Source organism: Oryctolagus cuniculus, chromosome 4 (genome assembly GCF_051225735.1).
Source record: "Oryctolagus cuniculus isolate XC-2025 breed Fujian yellow rabbit chromosome 4, ASM5122573v1, whole genome shotgun sequence".
In the NCBI taxonomy this organism is placed as follows: domain Eukaryota; kingdom Metazoa; phylum Chordata; class Mammalia; order Lagomorpha; family Leporidae; genus Oryctolagus; species Oryctolagus cuniculus.
Window position 1 is genome coordinate 56,061,460 of NC_142870.1, and position 18,503 is coordinate 56,079,962.

General features: G+C 41.0%; 1 protein-coding gene across 45 annotated transcripts in view; it reads right to left on the bottom strand.

The window, feature by feature from the left end:
* SENP7 (SUMO specific peptidase 7) overlaps positions 1-18,503 on the bottom strand; it is a 197,523-nt gene that overhangs the window by 122,999 nt on the left and 56,021 nt on the right. For 23 of the 45 annotated variants that reach the window (XR_016233075.1, XM_051819122.3, XM_051819113.3 and 20 more), the window contains one exon: positions 643-840. The exons of the other annotated variants lie outside the window; for them this stretch is intronic. Coding sequence is in view for 18 of the 23 variants with exons in the window: in XM_051819122.3 (XP_051675082.3) it covers positions 643-840 (198 nt within the window). In the remaining 5 variants the exon portion in view is untranslated. The remainder of the gene's footprint in view (positions 1-642; positions 841-18,503) is intronic. 45 annotated transcript variants of the gene reach the window in all.

Consider the following 18,503-nt stretch of genomic DNA (forward strand, 5'->3'; position numbering starts at 1 on the left):
GCTCCTGGCTCCTGGTTTCCAAACCCGGCCATGGCAGCCATTTGGAAAGTGAACCAACAGAAGATCTCTTTCTGTCTCTCCCTCTCTCTATTTGTAACTCTTATTATCAGATAAACAAATAAATCTTTAAACACATACACACAAAATAGGTCTTGCTAGTTTTCAAACTTAAACTGAATATTTACCATTATGAAACAGAAGATATTATCATCTTTTTCAAAATGAATATAAAATACGAGATGAGGATATAGATATATATATTTAGGATACAGATATATATAGTTAAAGCTATATTAAAGATGCAGAAAGTGAGAAATACATATACATATGTATATACACATGTATCTTCATTTTATATTATAAAATAGTTCTTTAAAAGGTATGTACATGGAGCAAATTCCTATAAATAAATGTCAAGGATACTTGTTCCTAAATGTAATTCCAAATCAATCTACTTAACAAAGTACCAAATCACCAACTAACTTTGTAATCAAGATTGCCAGCTTTAAGATGTGCCTTAGAGTGGGGCATATCTGCAAATGTAGATCTTCAAGATCATTTCCAGCAATTTTATTTAAGAATATTGGATTTATATTATTTCAAATGTAGTGAGTTGAACAAAATCAATATTGAACAACATACCTTTCAGATAAATTAAGGCTTTGGTGAAGAGGCTCTAATTTATGACATGTCTCTATGCTGTCAACAGATGTCGAAGGCAATGAGTCTGATTGCACCTTGTTGGCATCACATAAATTAGCATCGTTTCTAGGTAGGGTCTTTCTGAATTTTCGTCCTAAATCCGTCAATAGGACATTCGTCAACATAACTTTGAGTTGCCTGTTATACACATAAATAATTAATACATATGGTACTAAACAATGCATAACACATTAATTCACCATAAACTATAACATGAATAGCTCTAGGACTTCTAAATTGTTAATTCTTCAAGCAATTACCTAGAGTAGTAAATATTATAAGTAAAATATATACATATATATTTGCCTAATAATTCTCACATATATGTTTAAAAGAAAAGGCTATTTCATTTAAGCTAAAATTGTCTTCAGAATTCTGTCAGGTACACCACAGCTGTGCACATGAGTATGTATACCTGTTAGATTCCTAGCAACCCATTCACAATTATTCACACTATTAGTGGAAGGACAACCTGGAGTCGCAAATCTTATCACAGTCACAACCCTGTTCTGCACTAAAAATGTGTTTTGTTTTAGCACATGTGGATTTAAAAAATGTTACTAAAATTAGGGGTGAAGGGTGGGCATTTGGCACAGTGGCTAAGATTGTTAGTTGGGATGCCCACATTCCATATCAGAGCACCTGGCTTGCAGTCCCAGCTACAGCTGCTGCAGGCATTTAGGGAGTAAACCAGGAGATGGAAGATTTCTCTGTCTCTCTCTGTCCGCTTTTAGAATAAATTTAAAAATTAAGTAAATAGAAATTTAAAAAAATAAAGGGTGGCTCAGGATTGAGCCATACTACTCTTCAGCATTAAAAGAAAAATAAAGATGATGATGATGCAATAGTAATCTACAAGTTAGGCCTATACAGTCTTAAGACATAATTTTATTAATTTTACTTCTTTTTTCTTAAGGATTTTTATTTATTTATTTGAGAGGCAGTGTTAGAGAGTGAGGAGAAGGGGCAGAGAGAGAGGTCTTCCATCTGCTGGTTCACTTCGAAAGTAGCCTTAATGGCTGGAGCTGGGCAGATCTGAAGACAGGAGCCAGGAGCCAGGAGCTTCTTCTGGGTCACCTACATGGGTGCAGGGGCCACCTTCCACTGTTTCCTCAGGCCATAAGCAAAGAGCTAGATCACAAGATGAGCAGCTGAGACACAAACCGATGTCCACATAGGATGCCAGCGCCACAGACAGAGGCTTAGACTACTTTGCCACAGCACCGGCCCCTATTTCTTTTACTTCTGAAATAAATCCATTTAAATCATTTTTACCTGATAACTACAAACAGTTCCAACTTTTTGCCTCATCTTTTGGCCATCACCTACTCATATTCAACATATCTCTATGTGGACAATACTTGAAGAACTAGGTTCAGTTGTTTTCGCATGGAATATAGTTTTTACAATGATGTGAAAAGCTACGAAGTAAACTCATGACACTATCAAAGAATGGCTGAAAGAATTGGAAATCAGAGAGTGTATTTTACTCTTTGGTAAACAGTTTGAGGCAGTTTCAGTTTGCTTACTTAACAAGCACAAGAATATTTAAGAAACAGCAAGCAAAATTCATTTGTTAATAAGATGAAACAAGATATCTTAAAAAAAAAAAATCAGTTGTTTCCAATAGACACTTAGGGCTATATCCTCCAGCCAACAAGAAGGGGGACGTGGAAAAAAGTCCTTAGGGAGACTTAAATAGGAGGCAACGAAGGCTGGCAACGCGGCTCATTAGGCTAATCCTCCACCTTGCAGCGCAGGCACACCGGGTTCTAGTCCCAGTTGGGGCGCCGGATTCTGTCCCAGTTGCCCCTCTTCCAGGCCAGCTCTCTGCTGTGGCCAGAGAGTGCAGTGGAGGATGGCCCAACTGCTTGGGCCCTGCACCCCATGGGAGACCAGGAGAAGCACCTGGCTCCTGGCTTCAGATCAGCGTGGTGGCTGGCCATGGCGGCCATTGGAGGGTGAACCAACGGCAAAGGAAGACCTTTCTCTTTGTCTCTCTCTCTCTCTCTCACTGTCCACTCAGCCTGTCAAAAAAAAAAAATTTTTTTTAGATAAAAAAAAAAAGAAGGCAATGAAACTCTAAACATGCTGAATTTTTTTTAAGATTAAGTTTAAAGTGCCTGTTTTTAAATTATTAACAATGGGCCTGCATTGCTGCATAGCAGGTAAAGCCACCAAGTGCAATGCTGGTATCCCATATGGGTGCCAGTTCAGGACCCATCTGTTCCACTCCCAATCCAGCTCCCTGCTAACATGCCTGGGAAAGCAGCAGAAGATAGCCAAGTGCTTAGGTCCCTGCACCCATGTCAGATATCAGGAAGAACCTCTTGACTCCTGGCTTCAGCCTGGCCCAGTCCTGGCCTTTGTAGCCATTTGGGAAGTGAACTAGCGGATGGAAGATTCTCTCCGTGTCTCTTCACCTCTCTGTGTAACTCAAATAAAAAATAAATAAATATTAATGAATAAAGAGAGGAGTGACAAATCGATGAATCAATGTAATTCACTCAACAAATACTGAACATCTTCTAGTAAAACAACTGTGCATATAGGATTTGTGGACTCAGCAACAAGTAGTATAGTTACAGTTCTTGCTTTCATGGAGAATAATAATCCAATGCACTATTTACTTACTAATGTGAGAAGTGATATGAAGTAAAAATACAAATGCATTCTGAAACAGGATAGGGAAAATGTTCCTGAGAATATGACCTTTAAGCTGAAGAGTCAAAAGATAGGCACTATCTAAAGGAAACAAATGGGAAAGAGAGAAAGGTCTAAAAGCAGGGACCAAAATATAAATGCTCTGATATGAGTAAAGCTTGTGCAAGTAAATTAATGATAGCCTGGCTCAAGCACTTGAAGCGAACATGAAATATATACAAGATAGGAGTGAAGTTAGGCAGGACATAGACTATATTAAGGATTTCAGACACTATGTCAACAATAAAAATCCATTAGTTTTTACAAGGGAATGATGACATCAGAACAGTTTTGTTTAAAAAAATATATTTATTTATTTATTTGAAAGAGTTACAGAGAGAGAGAAGGAGAGGCACAGAGAAAGAGTATTCTGTCTGCTTGTTCACTCCCCAATTGGCCAAAATGGCAAGAGCTGTGCTGATCCAAAGCCAGGAGCCAGGAGCCTCCTCTCCAGTGTGGGTGCAGGGGCCCAAGGACTTGGGCCATCTTCTACTGCTTTCCCAGGCCATAGCAGAGAGCTGGATCAAAAGTGGAGTAGCCAGGACTCCAATCGGCCCCCATATGAGATGCTGGCACTGCAGGCGGCAGCTTTACCTACTATGCCACAGCGCCGGCCCCCAGAGCTGTATTTTTAAAAGTTTATTTTAATCTTTTTCCTTTTATGAAGAATGAAAAGGCAACATCAAAGGTAAAAGGTAAAGATTACTTTATTAGAAGCACCTTAGTGGAATGGCTGAACAGAAACAGCAGGATGATAAAATGGGGGAGGACAAAAAGTACATAGCAAATGTAAGCAGTTAAGAAATACACCTACAGCTATGAAAGTGGGAGAAAGGACAAGGGCTAAAGATAGATGTGCCACGTCAGACATTGTGGTGCAGTGAGTAAGCCACCTCTGGGTATGCCAGCATCCCAATTGGAGTGACAGTTACAGTCTCAGCTATGCAGCTTCCAATCCAGCTCCTTGCTAATGAATCTGAAAAGTAGCAGAAGATGACTCAACCACTGAGTCCCTGTTAACCCACATGGGAACTCCACTCCTCCTGACTTCAGCTTGTCACAGCTCAAGCTGTCATGGCAATTTGAAGTGTGAACCAGCAGATCAGAAATACTTGTCTCTCCCTCTCTGATACTCTTATCTTTCAAACAAAAAAAAAGTTTTTTAAAAAGAAAAAAGAAAATTATTGACGTGAACAGAAAAGATTTTTTAGTTAGTTATTGGCTGTTTAACTGCTTTGAGATAGGAACTGTTTGTATAAGTTTAAATTAAATTATGGAAGGAGGTCAACAGAGTGGAAAAGTTTAAAGATTAAAGGTTAAATGGATTATTAACACTATGAGCTTCCCAAAAATGGTATAATAAAAGATTTACTGAATGTATACTATATACATGACGTTGTGCTAAGCATTTTATAATGATTCACATCATCTAATCTTTTTTTTAATTTTATTTAGTAAATATAAATTTCCAAAGTACAGTTTATGGATTACAATGGATTTTCCCCCATAACTTCCCTCCCACCCACAACCCTCCTATCTCCCGCTCCCTCTCCCTTTCCATTCACAGAAAGATTCATTTTCTAGATCCTTGAGATGCACTGAAAGCTCATTTATTTGGTGCCTTTCCAATTTCTTGATGTATTCACCTTTTGCTATAAACTTTCCTCTTAACACTGCCTTTGCCGTATCCCATAAGTTTTGGTATGTTGTGCTGTTATCCTCATTTACTTCCAGAAAGGTTTTGATTTCTCTTTTGATTTCTTCTATGACCCAGTGTTCATTCAGGAGCATGTTGTTCAATCTCCATGTGTCTGCATATGTTCTAGGGATTCCTGAGTTGCTAATTTCCAACTTCATTCCTTTATGGTCTGAGAAGCTGCATCGTATGTGAGGGAAGCAAGGCCCGGCTCCCACAACATGGCACTGAGAGGGAGTAAACAAGTTCTACACAGTGGCTTCGGCTGCTTCATCAATTTGACTAATGAGTTGCAGGAGCTGACCCAACCTCTGATTGGAAGAAAGCGGCGTGCTCAGCACGTGGGCAGCAGAGCATGGATTGCTGGGAGAGGACTATAAAGGCGAGATGGAAGTGGCGCGGGGGGATTCGCTTATGCGCCACGAGGCGCAGTAGACATCTCACACCACGCGCCAAATGAATAACAAGAATGCGGACACACACCAAGTGGAATGCGGTTAGCACAGGAGCAAACTTGAGCGCACAACACAGAGTCATTCGCTTAAACAGCGTCCGGTCCGGTGTCATTCTCCCGCAAGCCCGCAGAGGAGTGACAGTATGATTCTAATTCTTTTGAATTTGCTGAGACTTGCTTTATGGCCTAGTATGTGGTCAATCCTAGAGTAGGTTCCATGTACTGCTGAGAAGAATGTAAATGCTTTATGTGTAGGATGAAAAGTTCTGTAGATTTCTGTTAGATTCATTTGGGATATAGTGTCGTTTAAATCTACTGTATCCTTGTTGATCTTCTGTCCAGTTGATCTGTCTCTTCCTGAGAGTAGAGTACTGAAGTCCCCCAGTACTATTGTATTGGAGTCTAAGTCTCCCTTTAAGTCCCTTAACATATCTTTTAAATAAAACGGTGCCCTGCAATTAGGTGCATATACATTGACAATCGTTATATCTTCCTGTTGAATTGATATCTTAATTATTATATAGTGCCCCTCTTTGTCTCTCTTAACAGATTTTGTGTTAAAGTTTATTTTGTCTGATATTAAGATGGCTACACCACTCTTTTTTCATTTCTGTTGGCATGGTATATCTTTTTCCAGCCTTTCACTTTCAGTCTGCATGCATCTTTGTCGGAAAGATGTGTTTCTTGTAAGCAGCAAATAGATGTTTTTTGTACCTTAACCCATTCAGCCAATCTGTTCCTTTTAACTGGAGAGTTGAGGCCATTTATGTGACTATTGATAAGTAGTAACTTTGCCCTGCCATTTTCCCAAAGATATTTTCTAATATTTGCTTTGAACTTCCTGTGATCTTTTACTGGGAGGTTTTCTTCTTTTACCTTCTTCCGTATTGATAGCTGTGTTCTGTGTTTCTGTGTGCAACACATCTTTAAGCACCTTTTGCAGGGCTGGACGAGTGGCGACAAATTCTTTCAATTTCTGTTTGCTATGAAAGGTCTTTATTTCACCTTCATTCACAAATGAGAGCTTTGCAGGATATAGTATTCAGGGCTGGCAGTTTTTCTCTCTTAGTACCTGGGCTATATCTCGCCATTCCCTCCTAGCCTGTAGGGTTTCTGATGAGAAGTCTGCCGTGAATCTAATTGGAGATCCTCTGAGAGTAATCTGACGTTTCTCTCTTGCACATTTTAGAATCTTTTCTTTAAATGAATCTTGATGTGAATGGAAGGGGAGAGGGAGAGGGAGAGGGAAAGGGGAGGGTTTCAGGTGGGAGGGAAGTTATTGGGGGGGGAGCCATTGTAATCCATAAGCTGTACTTTGGAAATTTATATTCATTAAATAAAAGTTAAAAAAAAGAATCTTTTCTTTGTGTTTCACTGTGGTGAGTTTGATTACAATGTGTCGTGGTAAGGATCTCTTTTGGTCATGGTTACTAGGGGTTATATGAGCTTCCTGTACTAGAATGTCTCTGTCCTTCAAACCTGAGAAGTTCTCTGCTAGTATCTCACTAAAAAGGCCTTCTAATCCTTTCTCTCTCTCCATGCCTTCAGGAACTCCTAGAACCCGAATGGTGGGTTTCTTAATAGTATCCTATAGATTCCCAACATTATTTTTTAGATTTCTAATTTCCTCTTCTTTTCTTTGGTTTGACTGTATACTTTCCTGTGCTCTGTCTTCTAAGTCCAATATTCTCTCCTCTGCTTCACTGAGTCTGTTTTTAAGGCTCTCTAATGTGTTTGTTATTTGATCTATTGAGTTCTTCATTTCATTTTGATTTCTCTTCTATCACACTTTCCTGTTCTACTAGTTTCTGTGTTTCATTTTGATTCCTCCTTAAGATTTCATTTTCTCGAAGGAGATTTTCTATCCTGTCCAGTAAGGATTTCTGTAGTTTAAGTATTTGTTTTTGAAAACTTCTAAATGTTCTTATCATAAATTTTTTGAAATTAATATCTTGCATTTCCTCTATCTCATCATCTTCATAATCTTGGCTTGGGGTGTCTTGTTCAATTGGGGGTGTCTTAATGTCTTCCTTGTTCTTGTTTCCTTGGTTTCTAGGTTTGTTGCTTGGCATTGTGGAGATATTCTTTGGATCTTTCTTCCCTCAGTGTAGTGTTTTTTTCTTTTTATACTATGACTGTATTAAGTGGACTGTCTGCTTTTGATGGAGCCTTAGAGGCTTGACATGGGTGTAGCCAGAGAGCTCTGGTTCTTCAGGGTTAAGGGTGTGCCAAAGGTGACACACCCAGGTTAGGCGTGGTAAATCAATCAATCTCCCTCTCTTTCTCTATCTCTATCTCTATCTCTATCTCTATCTCTATCTCTTTCTCTCTCTTTACTTAAGAAGGGAAGTAACTCCACACAGCTGAGCGGAATTGAAGGTAGTCAACTTCCAATCTCTGGCTCCTCACGTTCTAGTGCTAGTGCATAGATTCCACGGCTGATATCCCGAGCTGTGGGCTCCCGTGCCCTCCACACAGGTCCACCGTGAATCACTAGTTTCAGCAGTTTCCTCTGCTGTTTCTTCCCCAACTTTTCCTTGAACCTGCAGTATCTCCACTTATATTAAACTTTCTCTTCCCAGACTATCTGTGTGCTCCCTTCCTATTCTGCCATCTTGCCAGACTCCCACTTCATCTAATCTTACAACTACTCTATGAGGTATTAGGGTAATCAGTCTTCTTATTCTGCAGTTGAAGAGACTGAGACAAAATGGTTAACATCAAAGTTCACAATAAAATGATTGGGATCCAGAACTTCTCTACTATATCTGCTAACGATGGGAGAAAGAGCATCACTTTTGTTCTTCCAAAAAATAGAGGAAAAAGAAAACACACATGAAATGATTTATATCGGGGCACTGTGGCATAGTGGGTAAAGTCATCGCTTGTAGTGCCATCATCCCATATGGGTGCCGGTTCGAGACCCAGCTGCTCCACTTCTGATCCAGCTCTCTGCTATGACCTGGAAAAGCAGTAGAGGATGGCCCAGGTCCTTGCCCCTGCACCCATGTGGGAGACCCAGAAGTTCCTGGCTCTGGCTTTGGATCAGCACAGCTCAGCCAGTGTGGCCATTTGGGGAATGAACCAGTGGATGGAAGATCTCTCTCCCTCTCTGCCTCTACCTCTCTGTAACTCTGACTTTCAAATAAATAAATAAATCTTTTAAAAAAAATTTATATGGTCTTAAGAAGTCAAACAGACTTCTTAATGCTGGAGCAAGGGGAAAACAGAGTTATTGTTTAATAAGTAGAGTTTGAGTTTGGGAGATGGATGATGATGAAAGCTGCACATTATGGATATATTTAATAACACTGATATGTACTTAAAATGGTTAAATGGTAAATGTTATTTTTATTTTAATACAATACAAAAATTGGAGACAGATTTTGATAAAACACTATATCTGTCAAAAATCATAAAAATTTATATTTATAATTAGTGTATTTTCATCTATATAAATTATATATTGATACAGTTGATTCCAAAAAAAGGAATAAGCAATAAACCCAGTCCTATAACAGAATCAAGGCAAAAGGCAATACAAAAGAAAAAATACTGGGGCTGGCGCTGTGGCATAGCAGGCAAAGCCACCGCCTGCAGTGTCAGCATACAATATGAGCGCCAGTTGGAGTTCCAGCTGTTCCACTTCCAATCCAGCTCTCTGCTATGGCCTGGGAAAGTAGTGGAAGATGGCCTAAGTCCTTGGGACCCTGTACCTGTGTGGGAGACCAGGAAGAAGCTCCTGGCTCCCGGCTTCAGATTGGCACAGCTCCAGCCATTTCGGCCAACTGGAGAGTGAACCAGCAGATGGAAGACCTCTCTCTCTCTCTCTCTCTGCCTCTCCTTCTCTCTCTGTGTAACTCCGACTTTCAAGTACATAAATAAATAAATCTTTTTTAAAAAAAAGAAAAAAAACTTGTTTTACCTACATATTTTTGAGGAAGAAATGGATTTTTTTAGAAGTAATGAAATGAGAAAAAGCATGTTAAGAGACCTCAATTTCTTTCCTAAAGAAAAAAAAAAAAACCTAAAATGACTAAACTTCCCTTCCATTCCAGTATGTTTATTAGGGGTTAAATGTATTCCCTCAAAGGGATATGAAGGCCTAATTCCCAGTACTTCAGAATGTGATTATGTCTGTAGGTTTAGTTTTCAGAGGTAATAAACCTAAAATAAAGTCATTAAGATGAGCCCTAACACAATACAAGTATGAATGGTATCCTTATGAAAAGGGAAATCTTGAACACAGCAATGACATTCATATAGGGAAGGCAATATGAATATGCACTAAGAAAACCTCATGTCAACATAGAGGATTACATAGAGTGGTAACATCTCTAAAAGGAATATTTTAAGAAAATAGAACTGTCATGGAACAGACCTTTCCATTGTGACTTCAAAGAGAACACAGCTGTCCAGACACTCTCATTCACACAAGTGTAAATCAATCAAATAATCCAATCAAATAGCAAGAATTATCAGGCTGGATTTAAAAAAAAATCAAGAAGCAAGTATAGTCAAGAGCCATACAGTTTTGTTTCAGCTGATAACAAACTGTGTATAGGACAGTGGTCCCATAAGATTATAACAGAGCTATAAATAAATAAATGTTAAAAAAGAAAAATCCTATTGCCTGATGACAGAGCTGGTGTGTTTGGTGAGGACCCCTAGATTACACTGGGAGACTGAGAGCCCTGACTGGGCTTGGAAAGATCCCAGACTCGACTTAGTCCCACTTCTTGTCTTCTCACATTTAAGAATACAACTGGGGGTCGGTGCCGCAGCTCAATAGGCTAATCCTCTGCCTGCAGCGCCGGCACACCGGGTTCTAGTCCCGGTCGGGGCACCGGATTCTGTCCCGGTTGCCCCTCTTCCAGGCCAGCTCTCTGCTGTGGCCCGGGAGTGCAGTGGAGGATGGCCCTGCAACCTCATGGGAGACCAGGAGAAGCACCTGGCTCCTGCCTTCGGATCAGCGCGGTGTGCCGGTCACAGCGGCCATTGGAGGGTGAACCAACGGTAAAAGGAAGACCTTTCTGTCTCTCTCTCTCTCACTGTCCACTCTGCCTGTAAAAAAAAAAAAAATACAAGTGGGGACCACCCTTGTCGCACAACATGTTAAGCCTCTGCCTGTGACATCTGCATTTTCATGCCACATGAGCATCACTTGAGTCCCGACTGCTCCAGTTCCAATACAGCTCCGTACTAGTATGCCTGGGAAAGGCACAGAAGATGGCCCAAGTCCTTGGGCCCCTGCCAACCACATGGCAGACCTGGATGCAGTTTCAGCTTTCTAGTTTCAATCTGGCCCAGCCCCATCTGTTGTGGCCATTTGGGAGTGAACTAGCAGATGAAAGATCTCTTTCTCTGTAGCCCTGCCTTTCAAATAAATTAATCTTTTAAAAGAAATAACCAGAATACAACTGATAATATAGATGGAGGTGAGTAGAAATGCACAATTTATTGAAAGGCAAATGGATAGTACACACTCAGATATGAGAGCAGGCAGCTCATTACTTGTGTTTGTGTTAATTCTGGTACAAACAAACCTTCTGCATTACTAGCCATATAAAAGTATAGCACACGTGGCCATTGTTGTAGTTCAGTGGGTTAAATCGCCACCTCTGACAACAGCATCCCATATGGGCACTAGTTGGAGTCCTGGCTGCTCCACCTCCATTCTGGCCCCATGCTAATATTCTTGAGAAAGCAGCAGAAGATGGTCCAAGCACTTGCACCCCTGCATCCATGTGTAGACCCATATGGAATTCTGCATTCTTGGCTTTAGTCTGGCCCAGCCCCAGCTGCTATAGCCACCTGGGGAGTGAACTAACAGAAGATTCTCTCTCTCTCTCTCTCTATCTCTCTCTCTCCTGCTCTGTGTGTGTGTGTGTCTGTGTGTGTGTCTGTCTCTCTGCCTCTCTCTGTAACTACCTTTCAAATAAATAAATATTTTTAAAAGTATAGCACATACAATTACATACAGTACATAATACTTGATAATGACAATGTGACTATATAACTGTTATATATTTACTATGCTATACTTTTATCATTATATTAGATTGTAGTCTTATCTGTTAAAAAAAAAAGTTAACTTCAAAAAACAGTGTCAGGCAAATCCTTCAGGAAGTATTCCTGGAGATGGTATCATCACCATACATGACAAACCCATGCTTCCAGTGGGACCAAATGCGGAAGTGGAAGACAGTTATATTGATGATCCTGACCCAGTGTAGGCCTAGGCTATTGTATGTATTTGTGCATTAATATTCAACAAATATTAAAAATAACCTGCAGTGCCAGCATCCTATATGGGTGCCTGTTCAAATCCCAGCTGCTCCACATCCAATCCAGCTCTCTGCTATGGCCTGGGAAAGCAACAGAAGACAACCCGGACAGGGCTGCAGCTCACTAGGCTAATCCTCCATCTGCAGCACTGGCACCCTGATTCTTGTCCCAGTTGGGGCACCAGATTCTGTCCTAGTTGCTCCTCTTCCAGGCCAGCTCTCTGCTGTGGCCCGGGAAGGCAGTGGAGGATGGCCCAAGTACTTCGGTCCTGTACCCACACGGGAGACCAGGAGGAAGCACCTGGCTCCTGGCTTCGGATTGGCACAGCACGTCGGCCGCAGCACACCGGCTGTAGCAGCCATTTGGGGGGTGAACCAACAGAAGGAAGACCTTTCTCTCTGTCTCTCTGTCTCTCTCTCTCTGTCTAACTCTGCCTGTCATAAATAAATAAATAAATAATTAAAAAAAAAAAAAAAGATGGCCCAATTCTTGGGCCCCCACACCTGAGTAAGAGACCTGGAGGAAGCTCCTGGCTCCTGGCTTCAGATCGGCACAGCTCCAGCCATTGAGGCCAACTGGAGAGTGAACCAGTAGATGGAAGACCGATCTCTCTCCCTCTCCCTCTCCCTCTCCCTCTCCCTCTCTCTCTCTGCCTCTCCTTCTCTCTTTTTGTAACTCTGACTTTCAAATAAATAAATAAATCTTTTTTTAAAAAAATGTATGACTTGGGCCGGCGCCGTGGCTCAATAGGCTAATCCTCCACCTTGCGGCGCCGGCACACCGGGTTCTAGTCCCGGTTGGGGCGCCGGATTCTGTCCCGGTCGCCCCTCTTCCAGGCCAGCTCTCTGCTATGGCCAGGGAGTGCAGTGGAGGATGGCCCAGGTGCTTGGGCCCTGCACCCCATGGGAGACCAGGAAAAGCACCTGGCTCCTGGCTCCTGCCAGGATCAGCGCGGTGCGCCGGCTGCAGCGGCGGCCATTGGAGGGTGAACCAACGGCAAAAGGAAGACCTTTCTCTCTGTCTCTCTCTCTCACTGTCCACTCTGCCTGTCAAAAAAAAAAAAAAAAAAAAATGTATGACTTGGCCGGTGCCACGGCTCAATAGGCTAATCCTCTGCCTGTGGTGCCGGCACCCCGGGTTCTAGTCCCGGTCGGGACACTGGATTCTGTCCTAGTTGCCCCTCTTCCAGTCCAGCTTTCTGCTGTGGCCAGGGAGTGCAGTGGAGGATGGCTGAAGTCCTTGGGCCCTGCACCCGCATGGGAGACCAGGAAAAGCACCTCACTCCTGGCTTCGGATCAGCGTGGTGCTCCAGCCGCAGCACGCTGGCTGCAGAGGCCATTGGGGGGTGAACCAACGGAAAAAAGGAAGACCTTTCTCTCTGTCTCTCTCTCTCTCTCACTGTCCACTCTGCCTGTCAAAAAAAAATTTTTTTAAAAAAGTATTTCTGTATACAATCACTACAAGGCACATTTTTACATTCAAAAAGTAAGTTTAAAGTAAAAAATGAAAAAAATAGACCATAAGTGGCAACCTTAAGCAAGATGGAGTGGCTATACCAAAACCAGATAAAGGGGACAAAAAGTAGAGACAAAAATAGTTGGGCACCCCAACACCATGGTATACATAGGGCCCAAGAATTCTCCTCCAGGAGAGTCCCTCAAAACTGCTGTGCTTGGTTGCCATGGGAACTTCATGTTGTCACTGAAAGAAGTGACACGAGTTCACCTGAGAGAAGGTTGAAGGGATGTGAAGAGATACTCAACAGAAAGCCAATCTATTGCCCAAGATGCACTGGAAGCCTAAGACCCAGAGAGACAGCCCCCTACATAGGGCCAATGCCATGGCCAGAAAACCACCATGGCTCTACAGTTGTACCACATGCACCTGTGCAGAGTACAAAACTTCAACAGAAGTTTGAATAATACTACTTCGGAACAGATGATTAAAAAGCCAAAGGGGAAACTGCCTGTCTGCACTAAATTAGCCCTCAGATTTAAAGACTAGAGACCACTAAACATTGAGTAGCTGCTATCACGAGATGATAATCAGCAGTTGGAACAAGTGATTATTTTATATTCTAGAAATAAAATTATGATAACTACTATGAAGATCTGAAAAGACAAGTACATTTTACCAATATTAATCTCCTACCTGATAATGCATACTATCAATACATGTAACAAATTTACAATACCAAATATTGGCACATATCAGCACAAAGTGGAAAAGAAACCTCCTAGTATTGCAAATAAAAACATTCAGATGATATTTATTGACTTATCAGTTGCCCTGGAGTCTATATCAATTAGACTATTAAATAAGTTTTGCAGAGGCCAATGTTGGGGCATAGCTGGTAAAGCCACTGCCTAGGACACCAGCATCCCATAAGGCACTGATTCATGTCGCAGCTGCTCCACTTCTGATCCAGCTCCCTGCTAATGCACCTGGGAAAGCAACAGATGATGGTCCAAATATTTGGGTCACTCCTCTCTCTCTCTTTCTCTCTCTCTCTCTCTCCCCCGTGTGTATATGTGTCTCCTTCTATCTGTAACTCTTTCAAAATCAATAATCTTTCTTTTAAAAAAAGTTTTATAAACTATTTCATCCTGTGAATCTTCAATGAAATGAATCTTGCTCTCCAATTCTTCACATTACCAATAAATTCTTTATTACAATAACTAGTATCTGATTTAAAAAGGGGTTGGATACTTCAATATCCCACTCTCAATAATAAATAGAATAATTAAACATGCACAAAAGGTTTGAGTAAAACTATTAACCAATTCATATCGATCCAACAACAGAAATCTATAGAACACTTCACCAAAGAGCAACACAATACATGCTCTTCTTAAGCACACCTAGAAAATTTTCCAAGACTGACCACATGCAAGGCCATAAAACAAACTCAATAAATTTACCAAAAAAATCACATAAAATGTTTTTCAGACCACAAAGGAATTCGATAAAACATAAAAGAAAGAAATTTTTCAAAATTTATTGACATGCAGGAGTTTATCAATATACACTAAATTAAAAATATGTCAAATAAAAATTACCAGAAATTAGAAAACACTTTTGAGATCAATGAAAACAAAAACAAGCCAAAATTTAGGAGATGCAACAAAAGTAGCACTTAGAAATAAATTGAAAACAAAAAGAAGATCTATATTCAAAAAGAAGAGCTCAGGGGCACGTGCTGTGGCATAGCGGGTAAAGCCACCGCCTGCAGTGCCAGCATCCCATATGGGCACCGGTTCAAGTCCCAGCTGCTCCACTTCTGATCCAGCTGTCTGTTATGGCCTGGAAAAGCAGTGAAAGATGGCCCAAGTCCTTAGGTCCCTGCACCCATGTGGGAGACCCAGAGAAGGCTCCTGGCTCTGGACTGGTGCAGCTCCAGCTGTTGTGGCCATCTGGAGAGTGAACCAGCACATGGAAGATCTCCCTCTCTCTGCCTCTGCCTCCCTAACTTTTCCTTTCAAATATATAAATAATTTTTTTTTATTTCACAGAGTTATAGGCAGTGAGAGAGAGAGACAGAGAGAAAGGTCTTCCTTCCTTTGGTTCACCCCCAAAATGGCCACCAATCCAAAGCCAGGAGCCAGGTGCTTCTTCCTGGTCTCCCATGAAGGTGTAGGGGCACAAGCACTTCGGCCATCCTCCACTGCCCTCTCAGGCCACAGCAGAGAGCTGGACTGGAAGAGGAGCAACCCGGCGCCCATATGGAATGCCAGAGCTGCAGGTGGAGGATTAACCAAGTGAGCCATGGTACCAGCCAAATAAATAAATCGTTTAAAAAAAAAAAAAAAAAGAGCTCAAATCAATAACCTAATCATCTACCTTAAGAAACTTTAAAAAGCAAATATATCTGGGGGCTGGCACTGTGGCTCACTTGGTTAATCCTCCGCCTGTGGCACCGGCATCCTATATGGGCACTGGTTCTAGTCCCAGTTGCTCCTCTTCCAGTCCAGCTCTCTGTTGTGGCCTGGGAAGGCAGATGGAGGATGGCCCAAGTGCTTGGGCCCTGTACCCACATGGGAGACAGGAGGAAGCACCTGGCTTCTGGCTTCAGATTGGCGCAGTGCCAGCCGTGGCAGCCATTTGAGGAGTGAACCAACAGAAAAAGGAAGACCTTTCTCTCTATCTCTCTCTCACTGTCTATAACTCTACCTGTCCAAAAAAAAAAAAGGCAAATATATCTAAGACAAAACAAAGAAATATAAAGACTGTATTAGAATAAGTAATGAATCTAAAAGCTGATTCTTTGAAAAGATCAACAAAATTGACAAATCTTTAGTTAGACTAATTATGAAAAATGAGAAAACTCAAATTAATTAAAGCAGGAATGAAAGAGAGGTCATCACATATAGAAAAAGATGGAGGAATAGTCAAATAAGCACATGTCAAAAAAATAACATAACTAAAAGAAAAAATTCCTAGAAAGACAGAAGCTACTAACACTGAGGCACAGAAAACAGAAAATCCTAACAGACTATAATAAGCAAAAATTTTAATTCATAATTTCAAAACGTCACACACCCAGCCCACAAGCAGATGGGATCACTAGTGAATTCTACTGAGTACTCCAAAAACTCTTCCAGTAAATGGGTGCTTTCCAAATCATTCTACTAGGTCAGCACTGGCCTGACACAAAAGCCAGAAAAAAGAATACACAAGAAAATAACTGATTTTCCCTCTTGAACACAAACATAAACATCTTCATGAAAATCCAAGCAAACTGAACCAGCAATATATAAAAAGGATCAAAAATCAGTACCAAATGGGATTTATTCCAGGAATGTCATGTTGGTTTACTCCCCAAAAATGAATTTATGTAATACACTTTATTACTAGAACAAAGGACACAAATTATATGATAAAGATGTGAAAAAATCATTTCTCCAAATCCAATACATATCCATGATTTAAAAAAACACTCAATATGATAAAGAGCACTTACAAAAATCTACAGCAAACATCATATTTTATGGTGATGAAATCATTTTTGCTTGTGTGGGAACAATACAAAGATTTCCATACTCATCAGCCTTATTTTTCTTTTTTTAAAGATTTATTTTTATTTGTTTGAAAGACAGAGTTACACAGTGAGGTAGAGACAGAGGGAGAGGTCTTCCATCCACTGGTTCACTCCCCAGATGGCCGCAATGGCCAGAGCTGCACCGATCCAAAGCCAGAAGCCAGAAGCTTCTTCTAGGTCTCCCACGTAGGTGCAGGGGCTCAAGGATTTGGGCCATCTTGAGCTGCTTTCCCAGGCCATAGCAGAGAGCTGGATCAGAAGAGGAATAGCCGGGACTAGAACCGGCGCCAATATTGGATGTCAGTGCTTCAGGCCAGGGTTTTAACTCGCTGCGCCACAGCACCGGCCCCATCAGCTTTCATTTTTTTAAGATGTATTCATTTATTTAAAAGGCAGAACAATGGAAAGAGGGACAGGAAGGAAGAAACAAAGGAAAAGAGACCTTCCATCTGCTGGTTCACTCCCCAAATGACCAAGGCCAGGAACTCCATACTGGTCTCCTACATGTGTGGCAGGGGCCCAAGTCCTCAAGCCATTTTCTGCTGCCTTCCCAGGCACATTAGTAGGAAGCTGAATTGGAAACAAAATATCTGGGATGTGAACTGGTAGTACAATATAAGATGCTGGCTTTGCAAGTATTAGCTTAACCCACTGGGCCACACTCACCAGTCCGCATCATACTGGATATTCTAGATTGAGCAATTAAAAAAGGATAAAAATTTAAAGGCATCCAGTCAGAAAGGAAGAAGTGAAACTGCTTTTATTTGTAGATGACATAATCTTGTTTACAGAATTCTAGTAAAAATACACTAAAAACTATTAAAATATATAAGCACAAAGTAGATAAGATATATATGTCACATTCCTACATATTAACAATGAACAACCTGAAATAAAATTAAAAATGAATTTCATTCATAATAGCATTAAACCAAAGAAAAGAGAAGAGAAGTACTTGGGAATAAAATTAATTTAGAAGTCTAAGACATGCTAGAAACTATAAAAAAAAAAAAAAAAAAAAAAAAAAGCTGACACTGTGGCGCAGCAGGTTAAAGCCCTGGCCTGAAGTGCCGGCATCCCATATGGGTGCCAGTTCTAGTCCCGGCTGCTCCTCTTCCAATCTAGCTCTCTGCTATGGCCTGGGAAAGCAGTAGAGAATGGCCCAAATCCTTCTGCACCCACATGGGGGACCTGGAGGAAGCTCCTGGCTCCTGGATTTGGATTGGCACAGCTCCGGCCATTGCACCCATCTAGGGAGTGAACCAGCGTATGGAAGACCTCTCTCTCTCTGTCTCTACCTCTCTGTGTAACTCTTTCAAATAAATAAATCTTTTTTAAAAAAAAGAAACTGTAAAAAATTGTAGAGAGTAATTAGAAAGGCCTTAAATAAATAAAAGACCTCCCACTTCTGAGGACTTACTAATATTAAGACAGCAAAACTCTAATTTAGTCTACATTTTCAAAACAATCTCTATCAAAATCCTTGTTGGTAATTTGGTTAAAATTGTAAAGTTGGTACTAAAACTCAACTGGAAATGCAAGGAACTAAAAAATACCAAAATAATCTTTAAAACTCAAAGGGCTTCCATAGCCTTGGAAACTCATGACTGGTGCATAGGGAG